This window comes from Hippocampus comes, unplaced genomic scaffold, assembly GCF_001891065.2.
Source record: "Hippocampus comes isolate QL1 unplaced genomic scaffold, H_comes_QL1_v1.1 scaffold156, whole genome shotgun sequence".
In the NCBI taxonomy this organism is placed as follows: Eukaryota; Metazoa; Chordata; class Actinopteri; order Syngnathiformes; family Syngnathidae; genus Hippocampus; species Hippocampus comes.
In genome coordinates this window covers 4,471,471-4,488,241 of record NW_017805744.1, presented here as the reverse complement: position 1 = coordinate 4,488,241, position 16,771 = coordinate 4,471,471, and the positions used below count along the sequence as shown (strand labels likewise).

The 16,771-nt window shown below is 42.3% G+C and overlaps 3 protein-coding genes across 19 annotated transcripts in view; 2 read left to right on the top strand and 1 right to left on the bottom strand.

Annotated features, from left to right (window-relative positions):
* sytl4 (synaptotagmin-like 4) overlaps positions 1 to 1,696 on the top strand; it is a 21,153-nt gene extending 19,457 nt beyond the window's left edge. For all 16 annotated transcript variants that reach the window (XM_019883992.1, XM_019883983.1, XM_019883984.1 and 13 more), the window contains 2 exons: positions 37 to 245; positions 1,087 to 1,696. In XM_019883992.1, coding sequence (XP_019739551.1) covers positions 37 to 245; positions 1,087 to 1,235 — 358 coding nt within the window. In that variant the 3' untranslated portion in view covers positions 1,236 to 1,696. The remainder of the gene's footprint in view (positions 1 to 36; positions 246 to 1,086) is intronic.
* Positions 1,415 to 11,399, bottom strand: srpx2 (sushi-repeat containing protein X-linked 2). 2 transcript variants are annotated; one of them, XM_019884062.1, is made up of 10 exons: positions 11,320 to 11,399; positions 7,031 to 7,105; positions 6,560 to 6,751; positions 5,831 to 6,007; positions 4,762 to 4,885; positions 4,559 to 4,680; positions 4,227 to 4,406; positions 3,503 to 3,636; positions 3,289 to 3,410; positions 1,415 to 2,579 (listed from the first exon to the last, which is right to left on the bottom strand). In XM_019884062.1, exons 3-10 carry the CDS (start codon positions 6,648 to 6,650, stop codon positions 2,396 to 2,398), a joined length of 1,134 nt encoding a protein of 377 aa, XP_019739621.1. In that variant the 5' UTR covers positions 6,651 to 6,751; positions 7,031 to 7,105; positions 11,320 to 11,399; the 3' UTR covers positions 1,415 to 2,395. The 2 variants fall into 2 exon arrangements, with proteins under 2 accessions (XP_019739621.1, XP_019739620.1); XM_019884061.1 differs by lacking the exon at positions 11,320 to 11,399 and adding an exon at positions 8,807 to 9,152.
* On the top strand, positions 9,834 to 16,771 carry tspan6 (tetraspanin 6). Its single transcript, XM_019884098.1, has 8 exons — positions 9,834 to 10,086; positions 12,210 to 12,398; positions 12,507 to 12,581; positions 12,671 to 12,766; positions 13,848 to 14,003; positions 15,578 to 15,661; positions 16,128 to 16,217; positions 16,297 to 16,771. Exons 1-7 carry the CDS (start codon positions 10,000 to 10,002, stop codon positions 16,194 to 16,196), a joined length of 756 nt encoding a protein of 251 aa, XP_019739657.1. The 5' UTR covers positions 9,834 to 9,999; the 3' UTR covers positions 16,197 to 16,217; positions 16,297 to 16,771.

The following is a 16,771-nucleotide window of genomic DNA, read 5'->3' as shown; positions in this document are numbered from 1 at the left end:
CTGTTTTTGAAGACCCTTTTTGCTGTGTTTTCGCAGCTACTTGTTCCCGTCTAAGTCCAAGACTACCAAGAGAAAGACACCCGTCGTGAAGAAGAGCCTGAATCCTCACTACGGTCACACGTTTGTCTACAAGGAGTTGACGCTGGAGCAGCTGAGGACCATGTGTCTGGAACTGACTGTGTGGGATAGAGAACCCATGTTGAGCAATGAGTTCCTCGGAGGCGTGCGCCTCAGTTCCGGCGAAGGTAAAACGCTGACAACAAATCCAACCGCACTTTAGTACGGTTGCATCTCAGTCAACTGGAATATTGTAGGTAACTTCATTTAAGCCCGTATCCCAACTGAGCGGCAAACAATTTTGTGACGAGAAAAGCTGGCTGTGAATGAAGTAAAGCTGTTGGCCGATGTCTTCGCAACCTTTTGCAACTTTGAACGAACCCGATGGAAAAATCAGGGCGGGGCAGCTAGATGGGATTAATGCCATTTCAATGGGAAAAGGTGGTTTGTGATGCAAGTGTTTTGAATTACGTGTGCTCAGCTTGGTGCCAAGGAACTATGCTGAGGTGGGTTCTTGTGGTGCTTTGCTGTCGTCTTGTGATCTATATGCAATTTCAATATTTTAAATAGCATGGCATAGGGACTGAACACTATAAAACTTTTCTACATTTTTTTTTTTTTTTTTTATAAGCACCTACATATGCAGTACCTACAAAAAGTTTTGAGGGGGCGATGGCCAAATGCTGGGGACACCGCCGACAGGGCGGTCATCATGGTCACGTAACGTTTCTTCAGTCCATCAAAAATTTCGTGAAAGCAGTCTGTGGTGCAAAAAATATCGTCCACAGGACCCCTACCCTTCGAGAAACATGCTAAATCAGCTAGCGCTCTCACACGGCCTCATGTTACAAGTCAGAGGTCGGCAATTAATTTTTCCACAGGCACTACCTTGCCCAGATGTGCTGTAAATCTTTTAAGTTCAGGCATGAGGTCAGTGGGTCGGGGCGGGGAAAGAGCACCAGACAACCTCGAACGCTCATCCCACACCCAAATGTTTGTGCACCCTGACTTAACATCCCCCCTTTTTAGGCACTGTAAAAATTGGAAACCAGGAAGTGGAGATGGATTCCGTTGGAGAAGAGGTCAGTCTGTGGAAGAAGATGATGCAGTACCCAGACTCTTGGGCAGAGGGCACTCTTCCATTGCGCACCACCATGAGGAAGAAAAAGGGCAAATGAGGACGCCGGAATCTTTTTGGACAGAGGGCAATGACGGGTCAGAAACAGTTTGATCACATACGATGGTGTTTATTTTGCAAAAAACAGAAGCTCACTTAGCGACATGATGGGACACGCCGTTGATTGGCTGTAAGAAGACACTCTCTTCCCACCCGCTGGGCTCATGTTAAGACATGTTTTTTTTTGATGACTAATGTGCCAATGCATACTCAATTTGTGGTTATTTTAAGAACACTTGCACACTTGTATTGTTTGTAACAGTAGCTGCACGGCATATAAATGGTGTCAAAGCAATATTGTCATATGTAACCTGTGCTTTTTGAATATTTTACATAGGTATTGCTGTTTATTATCATTATCAAACGCAGTTGTAGGTTTATTGAATCTTTGTTGCATATGTATGTGACTTTTTAAATTTCTATTGTTACTATAATGTTCAGCCAATAAATGATGACAAACCATTATGGATCGTTTCATTTGGCTCCATAGTATCTCCTCTGAACTCCGCATTACGAGTAGCTGTTTTACTTCGGTGTAATATTGCATGAAAAACATTCACCTCAGGCATAGCAACAAAATGTACTCGACTACTTTTGCTTTAAAATATGACAAGTGAAGGTAAAATGCAGTCGTCAAAATAATTACTTGCTCTAATGCAAGTAATTATCTAAAGAAGAAAACTACAAAAGTCCCGAGTAACTTTGGATTTTATTTTTTCATCAAATGTCAACTAGGGAAAAATGGGAATGTGCAAATTAGACTCTTGCTCAACAATGTCAATTTAAACAAGAGTTAATAAAATAAAGTGAGGCAAATTCTGACACGAAATGGTCTTAACTTTTGTTGTAATGAACCAACGCGATAGGCTCATCAAGTAGAGATTAAATTGCTGACCAAGTTTAATGTAATGTAGTCACTTTGAAAGCTTCGGTGCTTTAGTGAATGTAAATGTAGTGTGTTACTAGTACTTTTATTGAAAGAAAAAAGTATCTATGTTAATGTGTATTGTGTTCTATTTTGTCAAGTAGACTCTGGCGCTATCAACAGCATGGAAAGCGCGAAATGTAACTTTCCTCCTGAGTCCATCCGGGCTTTCTGGGGCCTGATCATAATGTGACCCCATGGGCTTGTCACTCGGCCACTTTTTTTAAAATTTTATTTTATGACTCGCAGAAATCGTGGTGGAGCTCCAGCTTCTCCCTCTCCTCTTCGTCCAGCAAGAAGCTGTCAATGTAGGAAAAGAGTTCCTCCGACGATATGGGGCTGATGAACCGCTCCCGATCCAGCCCGAGCTTGTCCACCAGCACCATGCTGAAGTATTGCCCGGAGATTCGGAATGTGAGCCTGCGGGGAAAAACGTTTAAATCCCTTATTTGGTGGTACTATGCACTGAGTCAGATGTGGGATTCGTGTGTATGAATGTGTCTTGTGGGGGGGAATTCACTGAAAGCATTTTCTAGTGTGGAAAATTGAGCCGTGCCTTAACACATATTGGACTGCCCAGTGGAAAAACAGATTCGCCTCGACTTCTATGAATGAGTGTTTGTCTGGTGTGATTTTGATCATAATTGGTGTTCTGTTAATCAAATTAGCAAATTCTTTTTTGGTGTTTTTTTCCCCCCTTAGGCTAGCCGACATTGTTAGCTGAGAATCTCGTAAGTTTACCGTTTTTGTGCTCAGGTCAAATCAATAACTGTGTGTGTGTGTGTGTGTGTGTGTGTGTGTGTGTGTGTGTGTGTGTGTGTGTGTGTGTGTGATGTGAGAAATTGTGTGCGTGTGCGTGTGTGTGTGTGTGTGTGATTTATGTGAGAAATTGTGTGCATGAGTGTAAGTGTGAGAGAGATTGTAAGTGGATGCGTGTGTGAGGAATTAATGCAAAAGTGAGTGAATGGGCTATGAGAGTGTGTGTAAGTCGGTTAGTGAGAGGGATCAAGTGAGTGAGTGCGCGTGTACATGTAACTAAATGAGTTTCCTGTCTGTCGCATCTCAGCATTTGAGAGTGAAGACACCTCCAAAGTTAGAGTAAGTGGAATCCATGTTCTCTCGGCTTTACCTCAATTCCTCAACGACTACCGAGGTCAAGTTGTTGTCCTTGATGCGTCCCGTCCCATTCGGCGGTGAGCCCAGCAACTCGATCAGCGTCACGTGGCGAAGTTGTAAGCCGCAGTCTGCTTTCTGGGAGCGGGAGAAAAGCAAGAGAGATCTGTGACCGCTTTTTGTGAGGGGCTTTCATTTTCAAGTTGAGACGCGTTTAAAGTTTTCCTCACTTGTATCATGATATTCTGCAGCTGGTACTCCGGGTCGGCGATGTCGGGCGCAGACAGGATGAGAAGTCGCCTCTTTTCGAAAAATTGACGTAGCAGAGCCGACGCGCTTTTCACATCTGACTCAATCTCCATCGCTAAAACGTACAACGCCAACTGTCATTGTCAATAGGGACCTGGGGGAGACCATTTGTCTAAATTCTACCGATGGGTATTCCTTGATTCAATTGACCCAAGCCCGTCCAATTAAGCTATGACCTCTGAGTGGTGGCCACTATGGAATTGATTAGGGCCCGACCAATAGTGATTTTTTTTCTCTGATATTTGGCAGAAAAAAATAAACTCAGGCACCTGATTAATCAGCCGATTCATTTTAAAAATGGACCATGGACAAAAGTTGTTTTTGGTTTAGCGCTCACAACAACAAAGATAAGAGTGACAGGCGGGTTGTGACTAACCACACTTAAATGTGACTCGGAGATTTTTATAAACTGTTTATCGACTTGGGCTCAGAGGTTTCACAACCCAGAGCCAACCCTGCTTAATGTCGACAAGTGCTAGAGAAAATTGATGGATGGGTAGCCTGGGTGGCTGCTGGCCTCTTGCCCAAAGTCAGCTGAGATAGGCTGCAACTCACTCATGACCCGAATGAGGACAAGCACTCGAGAAAATGGAGAAATGGTACCGCTGAATGTAATCATGCCACTAATGTGTATTTCATACTCACGAACGCACTCCGCAGGCCCATCACTCCAATTGCGGTCGAATTGGCAAACCCGACTGGACACGCCCCTGCGCTCATAACCGCCGTCGCAGTGGTATTCGCACACGGCGCCGTGGTTGGTGACATCGGATGAGCAGGTGAGGGAACCGTGAAAAGGTGGAGACAGTGAAGGGCATCTTCTCACTAGAAGGTCAGAACACAGCGCTGTGGTGTTATTTGAGCGCTCCTGACGCACTGTGCCACCAAAATGATCCAATTTCACTTAAATGGTCAACGAAGGTTGGTTTAATTGAGGTGGTAAAATCTGACATGCTCTCAGTGTGGAATCTGCTCACCTTCAACACGGACAATAAACTTGCAGGCGGCTCGGTTTCTGGCTTGATCGTAGACTTTGTAGCGAATAATATTGGGTCCCTCTTTAAATTCACTGCCGGGCTCCTGGCCCACTAGGATCACACTAAAGAAAAAAAAGCAACAAAGTTGAACTTGTCTTTCCATTTGAAACCGGAAACGGTCCTAAAGTTAAACAGAGACATACTCAAGCATTTTATCAGCCGTGTCCGTGGCAACTGGTGCATCCCAAGTCACTCTGGCAGTCAGTTTTCCAGGTTGTGCAACCCTGATTCTGGATAGCGGACACCTTATTTTGGGAGGTTCTGTATCTGAAGTCATTTAGAGATCCACAACACATTTTATGGAAAACGAATACAGTAATCTCTGGTGTATTGCTGAGGTTACATTCCAGAGCACCCCCATGACGGACAAAGTCAACTAAAAAGTGGCCATACAATATATTTGACAACTTTATGCATAATACTATCTACATGTGACGTGGGGATATAATTTTTATGTGGAATGCGGCCAGTAGGCTGCCAGTTGCTCATCCATGTCCTAGCAGTTGAAAAAAATATCGTGTGAGGTTATAATTAACATGAGGAAAAAATGTGACAACTTTTCCTTCCATTTAACAGGGGAAGTGAATTCATTTACTCTTTTTTTGTAGTTAGGGCAATAGTCTAAGCTCCCAGACCCCAATTTCAGAGCCTCTGCTTCAGGGAAACATGAAGATTAAGTGACCGCAGTCTTGGATTCCATTAGCAGCGTAGGAGGAAATATGTGTATTTTGGTGAAAGTGAGACCCTGGAGAGCTGTGCTTGGGGGGAAAAAAAAAACGTCAGCAAAGCAGATGTACTGAGTTCAGCTCCATTTTGTGGCTGCAGATTGAGGCTGTCAGATGCAATTAAATTCTTCATCACTCATAGTTTGCCCATATTTGAAGTGATTGACTGTAGGACAACTGGTTCTCTAGGACCACCCTGGGTGGTCAACTGGTCTTCGGGGGAGGATTTAAAGATCCTTTGTCATTTACCCTAAACCTAACCCTTGACGCTGACACAAACCCTCATCCTCACATCAAGACCTGCCTTGTGTAGCTATATACCCTTGAAGAGTGCCACAAACCCGATTCATGCGTTCATGTGTGGCTTTTTTAAAAAATTTTACCCAAGTACAGAATTTGAATCAACACTTACCAGAGTCTTTTTTATTTTTTGTTCAACCCAAAACTCTGTACCTCTCGTTGAAGCACAGTGAGAGTATGAGAGTACCTGAGCAAATGGGCTGTGCCCCACTCCACGTCCCCCCGTGCTGACACGTGCGGGTGTGCTCCCCTTCGATGCGATGGCCGGGGGTGCAGGTGAAGTCACACCTGGAGTCCACCACGAAGCCCTGAGTGCATGTGTAGCTGCCGTGCGGAATGAGGGGCAACACGCTGCATCGCATCTCTGCAGAAAACATGAAGATCAGCTTGATACTGTGATGTCATGGTTGCGTCCATGCTACCGTTCCCTCCAAAAGGACTGGAATGGCAAGGTTGATTCCTTTGTTTTTATTGTACACTGAAGACATTTGAATTTTGGATAAAAAGATGTTATCAAACAAAAGTTCAAAATTCCAGGGTTTTTTTTTTTTATCCATCCATCCCTCCATTTTCTGATCCGCTTTAATCTCATGAGGGTCGCGGGGCGTGCTGCAGCCTTTCGGGCAGTAGGTGAGGGATACCCAGAATTGGTCGCGAGTCAAACGCAGGGCATACATAGACAAACATTTGCGCTCACACTCACACCTAGGGACAATTTAGAGTGTTCCATTAACCTGCCACACATGTTTTTGGAATGTGGGAGGAAACCAGAGTACCCGGAGAAAACCCACGCAGGCATAGGGAGAACATACAAACTCCAAAAAGGAAGGCAGAAAATGGATGGATATTCCCCACAGTGAATGAGGGGTTCACAGTACTAAACTGTGCTATTTTTTTAACAGGAACTCCCACTCACTGCGGCAGACGGCGGTCCCCGACCAGCGGCGGTTGGCGAGACACTGGATGGAGCTCCGGCCAATCAGGCGATAGCCTCGGTCGCAGCTCATGTTGCAGCGGGTGCCCTGGGTGGTCCGATACGCTCGGCCTCGTGGGGAGTGGCAGGTTATCTCCCCATTGACGAGACGTGGAGAACGACACCAATGAAGTTCTGGTGGGCAAGGGAAGACATCGCATCAGTTTTTTATTACCAATCACCCCTTTATTATAAATTGAAAAATAGTTTACAGGCTTCTGATTTTCAAACTAGTTGTGTGAGACCCAAAGGTATACGCTACAGTGTTTTTGAGGATTAGAGATGTGTGTGTGTGTGTGTGTGTGTGTGTGTGTGTGTGTGTGTGTGTGTGTGTGTGTGTGTGTGTGTGTGCGTGTGTGTGTGTGTGTGTGTGTGGCCCAAGTGAATGTATGCGTGCAGTATTTCCATACATACTGGTGTAGTCTGGAAGATCGTCATCTTCCTGGGCAACGTCATCGTAGCCGCCATCCTCTGTGGTCCCACGCACAGCTAGAACAAGGAAAGCAGAGACACATGGAAGAAAGGCTCTAACAAACTCCTCATGTAACTGAGTAGAGATGTTCCCAGAGCCAATAGGCTTCTTTGAGCATGCAGAGACGCTGTTGTTTATGTTATGATGATACCAAGGAATCTCAGCCACACAAGCTTCCTTTTGCAGAAGCTAACTTTCCAGCATTCACACACATGGAATTTCATGAAACAGATTGTGTTCGATTTTGAAAAGCACACTACACTCTTATGTGTTGTTTGTTGCAAAAGTATTTTGGCGAAATTCAATTCCTAATCAATAAATCACATAAAACACATCATCACAGAAAAGTGTTGTTCACATCCCTGCCAACATTTTGGAGTACAATTGCCTCCCCCAACAAATCATCAGAATGGACAAAATCTCTTCACTCAGACTACATGAGGTAAAGTGTGGCTGAGTAACTTGCTGGTCTCATCAAATAAAAGTTGATCGTTTGGAGTACAATTAATCCACTTTGTTGATTAAAATTTACTGTGAATATTTTTCTCTCTTCCAAGCGCAAATTTGACTGTTTAGACCGGGACCAAAGACTGTCTTTTTAGAGTAAAATATACTCTTATGAAATTTAGTGTGCACAAGCATGGGTATAACATGTAAACACGAGAAAGGAGGTCTTTCCCTGAACAAAGATTCAAACCTGACACTTTTTGACTGTAAGGCAGACATTCCGATCATGACTATCGTACACGGTGCTGCCAAATGCTTAACAAAGGCAGAGCTACATGGTGGCCAGGAGTGGCCGTGGCCACCCATGCACTCCTGGTCACTATCTGGCCACACCCCCTGGCAACCCCAACCTGGGGGAACATTTTGATACCTGTCAGTTTCCTGTCATTTTCACATGGATGCAGCATTATTAGACCCTCTGTTACTCTGCCACAATTCATTTAGAAACCCAATTCCAGTAAAGTCAGGACATTGTGTTAAACATAAACAGAATACAATGATTTGCAAAGCAGTGCATGAGTCAGAAGTAGACCATGAGATAGTACAGGAAAACAAAGCAACGGCAAATAAAATGGCATTATCAAGTAAAATAAGCTCACCAAACCATTGCTTTTTACTTCGACTTGATACTGCATGTATCATGAGTGTGTTGGGCAAGGTTTTGTATATTTGTGCATTTCATGAATCCTTGACTGGGCATGGAATGACAAACACCGACTTCTGAGTTACAGATGGGGTGAGCATGCATATGTAGACGCCGTGTATGTGAACATGTGCATTATAGACAATTCCTCATTGAGGTAATGTGTCATACTATTTCTGTTTTTTTATGTTAAAGCTACTATAAAGCGCTTTGTTACAGCTGCAGCAATTGCGAAAGTGCTACATAAATCAAGATGTATTGTTTTGTGGCCACCCCACTGTAAATTTTCTGGCTACAACCCTGTCAAAAAAAAAAAAAACCACACATTTCCACTTTCATTTATTTAAAATTCATCGGATAATTATTATTACCTCTGATATATTGGGGGATTCCAAATGCTGTTTTCCTAAAATGGGATGGAGTCTTAAAAATATTGACCACATTTGTATCTACTACAGATGTTACTACTAAAGACGGTCAATACATTTGACTGACTGAGAGACAATGTCAGACCATATTCACAGGCAAATTCTCCATTATTATCATTATAAGACCTTCACTGACTCACCTGTGAGATACAACAAGAACAAAAAGAGCACCGGGACACGGGTCATAGTCAAACCTCTGGTCGGTTAAAAAAAAAGGATGACACTACTGGGAGGGAAAAAGTAGTGCGCAGCTTCTCGTTGGCGTCCCAAGTCGGACTCTCACCAATGGCACACTCCACAAAACTTTGAAAAATGACACGACAACGACTTTTAAAATGCGCCTAGTGGTTTCACTCCAGTGGGAAATAAGAGTTTTTTGTCTTGTCTCAGCAGCGCTCAGCCCAATCGCTTCTCGCTTCAGTGGCGAGTATTAATCCACTAGGGGGCCCTGTTGTCTCTTGTCATTCAATGACGTTACGGCGCGTCGATTAAAGATAAAAAGTGATTTTTGGAATCATTAAAGTGTGATTTGCGGGTTAATGTTGAAATATACATGTTCACACAGCAATTTAATCAATTCTTAATTGTTATTCGAGCGATTATCTGACAGTCAAATCACAGAAACTAGCGAACACCCAACAGGGAGTGTGGCAACCTTCAGAATAAAGTCGTGAAATGTTTTCTCATTAACGTTTGTTGCATTATTTTAATTAATAATATTGCTGAATCGATATTAGAATTTTTTTATTTTGAGTTTTCAAAGGACACCCTTGATTTAATGCATAATTAAAAGATCAAGGGTGTTGAATGTGCCCTTTAAGTCGTCACCCACTTAATTTTGACAGAACCGCCGGAGAAAAAAGGTTGAAAGTTGACGGCTAATTTGGCACTGCCCTGAAGTAAAACACCAGAGGTTTTTACGCCTTCGGCATAAAACATTCTATTGCTGCAGATGTACAGTATTTCAAATTAATTTGTCTGAATTTCTTTCAGAGCACTTATTATTTTCAAATCAGTCTCTAAATAGACACGGTAAATTATATTTAGATGGTTCAAATTTGCCATGTTTCGCATAAAATGAGTTTATTATGGAAGCGGTGTTGCTGAGGAATAAGTTTAAATATACTAGTTAACTTGATTTTTTTCCTTTTTTTTTTTTTTTACAACTGTTGATTCCGTCGGGAAAAGTAATCTGGCCGGCGATGACGTCACTTCCCTATTGAGCTTGCAGAGAACGTATCCCCCCCCACCAACTTTTTCTTCTCTTCGGGGCTGCTTTGAAGTGATCTTTTGTCTTTCTTTTTACTTCACAGTCACATAAAAGAAGCCAAACATGTCGCCGCCCTCACGTCGGCTTCAAACGAAACCGGTCATCACCTGCCTGAAGACTTTCCTCATCTCCTACAGTCTGATTTTCTGGGTGAGCTGCGACCATGTCGATGTGGAGGAAAGGGGGTTGGGGGAGTTTACAGGACAACAAGCTAACAGCAACAACGGGCTACAAGGATGCGAACAAGCGCAAATCAAAACAAGAACTTTTGTCGTTATAAAGTCATGAAATGAAGTAAAGTTTTATGTAATGCTAGTTCCAAAACTACGATGATTTTGTTTCCGTTACTTGAGAGCACAGGCGCCGGCGATTTATCTAAGATAAGATTTAAAACCCGATGACGTCACTGGTTACGCACACGATATAAGTACTGTTGCTCTATTTATCTTCAAAGAAAGAAAATGCTTTTTTTATGTCTAATATCAAAAGACATTCATGTTTATTGTGGCACCACAAGTACAAAAGATAAGGCAAAATAATAAAACGAAACAAGCCATTGCAGGATTTATGTTAATCACAGTGATTGATAAAAGTCACAGTGATTGATCAAAGAGACTCGAGCACTGGTTCTTGACCATGTCAGTGGTACCGAACCCTGCGGGTTTGCACATTCACGGGGGCCTTCGTTATTTGAAAAATGTCAAATTCATATTTAACCCCCCCAAAAAACGCATATTGAAAAATTACACTTTTGACTCCCTGACTTGTTTTTCTCCACACGCGTTTGGGAGAATTTTGTTACATTGTTGAAGTTAACGTTTTTAAAAAACTGCAGGTCAAAGTGTTTAGTAAGTTAACTCCAATTTTAGCTACTCTTTCATATAAATGTATGGTTCATCTGCCTTTATTTTAGTGACATCTTAACCTATAAAACCAAAACATATCTAAGTCTGGTACGATTGTATTTTGTAATCCGAAACACTAAACAGCCTTTGATGACACCCCAGTTGGGAGTTTACTGTAAAACTAAACAATAAAAAGAATTACACACATGATTTATTTAAATACAAAACATCCTTAGTAGGTGATGACCTCCTGAGTTATGCACACACTTGAGCTTTTGCTGTGTTTGGTCCTTTATTAAGAATTAAAAAGAATACGTTTAGTAGACCAATCACATGACGACCACTCCATTACAGTTGAAAACACTCCTACACCTTATATAATTCGTCCAAAAAAAAGGATTATGTTGACATTAGTAGCAGAAAAGTTTAAAACAATTGAAAGGAAGTTGTTAGTGTACTATTTTTACTTAAATGTGTGAACAAAATAGCAGATATCAATCATAATGTTCGGAGCACTACTTGCATATCACACTTATACTCACTCAAAGATAATGATTGCTGTTTCTGCTGGTTTTATCTGTGTGTCAGCCAAAGTTCACAAAAACGCTTTCTGTTGTCATTTTTATGACCGTTGGTGGCAGTGGTGCAACCCCCCTTTCCACCATTGCCACCGCCAAAATACGCACACAGTCACGTGCGCACATGCATACCTCAAAGAAAGTAATGCCTGGACATTTAAAAGACAACAATGAAACCTCTGCCTCAAATTGAGTTGGAAGCACATAATAGTCAAAAATGAATCCGTTTGGAAGTGTGTCTCGATACAGTAGCTCTATGTTTATCCACCTGCAACTGGTTAAAATCTCAGATTTACAGAAAACAGATAAAAGGTTTGTAGTTTTACCCCTACCACCCTTTCAACACTTAAGATGATTGAAACATGCTTAAAACGGTTGAAAGCAAACTTTTTCAAAGCCGTGTGATCATCAAATCTTTCCATGTAAGAAATACAGAAAATACTGTACTTAATGACAGCCTGTATGTTAGCTATGTACCGTATCTTTGAGAGGCGAGGCCTGGTGGGGTGTCGTTTGACATCTGAGCATGAGCTCTGGCCTACAGCAGTTCTGCAAGAGTTTTCCCATTTTGTATTTGCATGTTTGACTGTTTGTCACGTGAGGAAATGTATCTGTACTCATATTCGGACAAATGCTCCGAGAGTAAAACACTTCTAGGGAAACATGGAGGAAAACACTGTTTGCAAATTCCGCTCTATAAAATGGATGAACTCTGCAAATAAATTGCAAGATGTAAAGGCATTAGCAAATATCGGGTCTTGGCATCAGCATGTACTCAAATGTAAGTACTTGTACTCGGTCTGGTATCAGGGGCATCCCTTGTGTGTCATAATTGGCTGCTGCTCCTCAGTTCACAGGCATGATCCTGTTAGCAGTGGGCGTGTGGGGGAAAGTCAGCCTGGAGGCGTACATCACACTGGCTTCCAATGAGACCACAAACGCGCCGTACGTCCTCATCGGCACCGGCGCCGCCATCATCATATTTGGGCTTTTTGGCTGCTTCGCCACCTGCCGCGGCAGCCCGTGGATGCTCAAACTGGTCAGCGGAGAGGGAGCTACGCCCCATCCTCCAAACTTCAAACCAAAATACCCACAATGCTTTGAATGATCTACACAATGTTGTTTTATACTTTCTCTTTTTGGACAGTACGCCATGTTCTTAAGCGTGGTCTTCCTGGCCGAGCTAGTGGCTGGAATATCAGGCTTCGTCTTCAGGCATGAAGTGAGTTCTCGGTGGCATAGGCGTGATGTGAAATGAAGTAGAAGACAAGAATGCGATCACTTTTTTTGTGTGTGTTTGGACTTTTGCAGATAAAAGAAAAATTAGGCACCGCATACCAAAACGCAGTCAAGTCCTACAACAGCACAGAGAGCAGCAGAACCGCAGTGGACGCCATCCAGAGGACTGTGAGTAGTAGTCCTATTTTCTTGAATCGGGCCGGCCGAGCATTTTCATGATCAAGATTCCTGTCATATTTGTTGGTTGTTACAGCCGTTTTGTGCCTCAAATTGACTTATTTTTTCCATTCAATGCAATTGAATTCTGATTTTATTCTTGGAAAACGACTTACATATTGTGAATCCACATTTTCAATAGTTTTTAAGTTTAATTTTTACTTCATAATAATTAATTTTAAACAATACAAGTAAAAATGCTAATGAATTATTTTGTTACTGAAGTAAGCACAGTTTCACTATTTTGTAAATAAATTGATGACAATTATATCAGTTGTATTAGGGCTCGGGAAAAGTCTAATCACTACAAGTCAATCACAAATAAAGGTTGAAACCAAATGTTTGCCTCTGTGTTTCGCTGGCATGTCATTTTGTCTTGTCCAGGGAAACCAAGGCAACAAAAGTCTTTGTAAAATGATGAGATTTATTTCAGCTACAACAAATATGGAGAAACACCATTGACACATCTGTGATGGAGCCTCCTTCGAGCACTCCGGTGCTCCCTCCCCTTTTATCCCATTTTTCACTTCTGTCACTATTGTGGACAGCTGCACTTACAGATAACAGGATGAGTGAAGTCTGGCGAACGAGCAAGCAACTTTGCCTATCTGCAGATAACATGGTCAGCACTCACAATAGCACAAACAGTTAGTTATAAGATACACTTTAGCACTGTTAAATGTCAAATTTCCATTACAATGTCACCACAGATGCATGTGTCATGGATTCCACTGTACAAGCTCCTCTTGACCGTTGCACGGTCTGTCAGCATTCTCTATTGGTGGAAAATTGCTACTGCAGTCTCTTGAGCATAAATGTTCACCCACCCTTGCTGGTGACATAGCTACCACATGACCTCAAAGAGGTGTCCGTCCTTCGAATAGACGACCTGCCCAAATTTGTTTCTGTCAAGAAAAATAAAAGCCCACCCCCACCTCCTCAAATAAATGCTCCTTTGAGGAACAAAACAGTTATTAAATGGATAATAACCGTAATGCCCATGTACTCGTGTTGTTGGTTTGGTCACATATAGTTGCAATGCTGTGGCGTGAAAAACTACACGGACTGGGCCGAAACGGACTACTTCAAATACCAGGGCATCCCCGCCAGTTGCTGCAAAGTCAACACCAACTGCCCTCCAGACACCCTCAAGGACCTGAACAGGGCTAAAAATGAAGTGTACAACACTGTGAGTTGCCACTTTCGTCAAATCGTGTCGTCATTTTAGTCCATCCAACGAAGGGCTGAGCGCTTAAATACATTGTATTTTATTGACTGCCGTGCAAAAATACTCTGCATCCCCTCACCAGCCTGTGGAACCTCACTCCATTCACTTTCTGTCATTTTGTGCAGTAGTTAGTCGATGTTCGACACTGCAATATCTCGGGGTGTTGCTCTCAGGATTTTAAGCTGTGGGAACTGATCATCCATGAGGGTTAAGTCGGCCTATATCAATCCCAATCACGTGAATTCGATGTGTAAAATTCAAATAATCATTAACTTTCTTGAATTGATCAGACATTCGCAAGCAAAGCGGCAAGGTTCATTCACCTCTTTGTAAATAATTTCCTGAAAAATGTGTCAAACAGTTCCGGGACAATTACCTCAACATACAGTTGCGAGGAATTTAGGGATTTCATTATCTATGGTCCATAACATCATCAAAAGGCTCAGCGAATCTGGAAGAAATCACTGCATATAAGCATCAAGGTCGAAAACCAACGGTGAATGCCCGTGACCTTTGATCCTTCAGATGGCACTGCATCAAAAACCAACATCGCTGTGTAAAGGATCTCACCACATGGGCTCAGGAACACTTCAGAAACCCAATGTCAGTCAATACAGGTCAGCGCTATATTCCTAAGCGCAATTTAAAATTGTACTATGCAAAGCAAAGGCCATTTATCAGCAACACCCAAAAACGCCGTCGGCTTCTCTTGGCCCAAACTCATCCAAGACGGACTGATGCAAAGTGCAAAAGTGTTGCGTGGTCTGACGAGTCAACATTTCAAATTCTTTTTGGAAATTGTGGACGTTGCATCCCCCGGGCCAAAGAGGAACAGAACCATCTGGACTGTTCTGGACGCAAAGTCCAAAAGCTAGCGTCTGTGATGGTACAAGGTTGTGTTAGTGCCAAGGGCGTGGCTAACATACACACCCGTGAAGGCACCAATAATGCTGAAAGGTTCATACAGGTTTTGCTTTGCTTGTGAATGACTGCGCAATTCAGGGAAACTCCTTTTAAAAAACAATCATGTCACCCACCTTTTCCCAGTAAGCCTGTTCACCAGTGGGATGTTTTCTGCACCTGTCGGATAAACAGTCCTCAACTTTCTCAGTCGTGCCACCTGTCGCAGCTTTTTGGGAATATGTTGCAGCCATAAAATTCTCAGTTAATCATTACCTGCGAAAAATAAATAAAGTTCATCAGTTTGATCATGAAATAGCTTGTCTTTGTAGTGTATTCAATTAAATATAGGTTGAAAATGATTTGGAAACAATTATATTGTGTTTTTATTTGTGCTTCACACAGCATCCCAACATCAGTGAAAATGGGTTTGGACATTTACATGGTTCCACAGTAATTTTGGCCCACTGAGGGAAACAAAAACTACAGTGTGGTCCGTGACAAAAATGAGTCTTGACACCCACTGGTGTGAAAATGAACCGGACAACTGACTTGTGACCCACAATCTCAAGACCTTAGTAATGTTGGATAATTACTTGAATTGAATGAAAATTGATAAAAGTCCTATGTTGCAGGGTTGCTTCTCGCTGGTGACTAATGTGATGGAGTCCAACCTCGATATCATTGCGGGGATCTCCTTTGGAATCGCCTTCTTTCAGGTACTTGCTCGTGATAGGTCGCAACACCCCACTAAATAAATACAGTGGTATCTTGACTTACGGGTGCCCCGGTTTTTCCAGCTATGAGCCGTTGTTTGATGGAATTTTTAATTACTTGTTTGAAATGTGTGTCGTGAGCCAAAATTTGAGTTTCGGCTGAACTTAAACCATGCTGCCACTCGAATGAAGTTGAAAGAATAACATGGAACAATTAAGATACTGTAATGCCCTTGGATGTGGGAAAGGAGAGCCACATTCGCCGATGTACTTGCAGCCCTTTTTTTGGACTTTACTGACTACCAGCATTGTAATTCATTTCAAGGAGGAAATCTTTTTTGATTGATGGATCAAACTCGTAAGTCAAGGTCCCGCTGCATATAATGGTCAGAGAGGTACACATTTGTTCGACTAAAATATCAGAACACATGTGATTCCGCATGCTTTGAATGTTTATTATTGTGCTCAGCTCATTGGGGTATTCCTGGCCTGCTGCTTGTCTCGATACATAACCAACAACCAGTACGAAATGGTGTAAGAGGGCCGCTGCTTCATGCAGGTAAAAAGGGCTCCCGATTGCATCCAGTTTCAGCAAATCCAATCAAAAATGTTTCAGCACTTTTTGTATGTCTTTCCAGGTGACTTGGCATGCCTCTCCCACCCTAAAGGACTGACCCTCCTGTGATTTTTAAACAAAAAACTTTTTAGAGAAAACAAACAACCTTTTTGTTTTTTGTTTTTTTTCCGCTCACGTGACACGGCAGAGGAGCAGAAGGGAATAACCCAAAGGGAGTTTGAGAGGAAAGTGCAGTTTGATCCAAACATTTCAACATGTTTTTTTTTCTTACAGTAATAGTAAATGTTCAGCCTAGACGTCATTGTGTCAATGTTATCACTTTATTTTTGTGTCTTTGTTTCTCGCGGAAAAGTAGTGCCTTGCTTTATTTTGTAATTTGTACAGCTAAAATGACAAACTGACAAGGGATTGTGCGTGAGGTTATTTGTGAGGGGAAATGGCGTACGTAAAGTGCCAACAACAATAACCCACATTTTCATATTAAAGTCATCAGTGTTTTATTGCTTTTCCTCTGTGGATGCATGTAAAGTATTGAA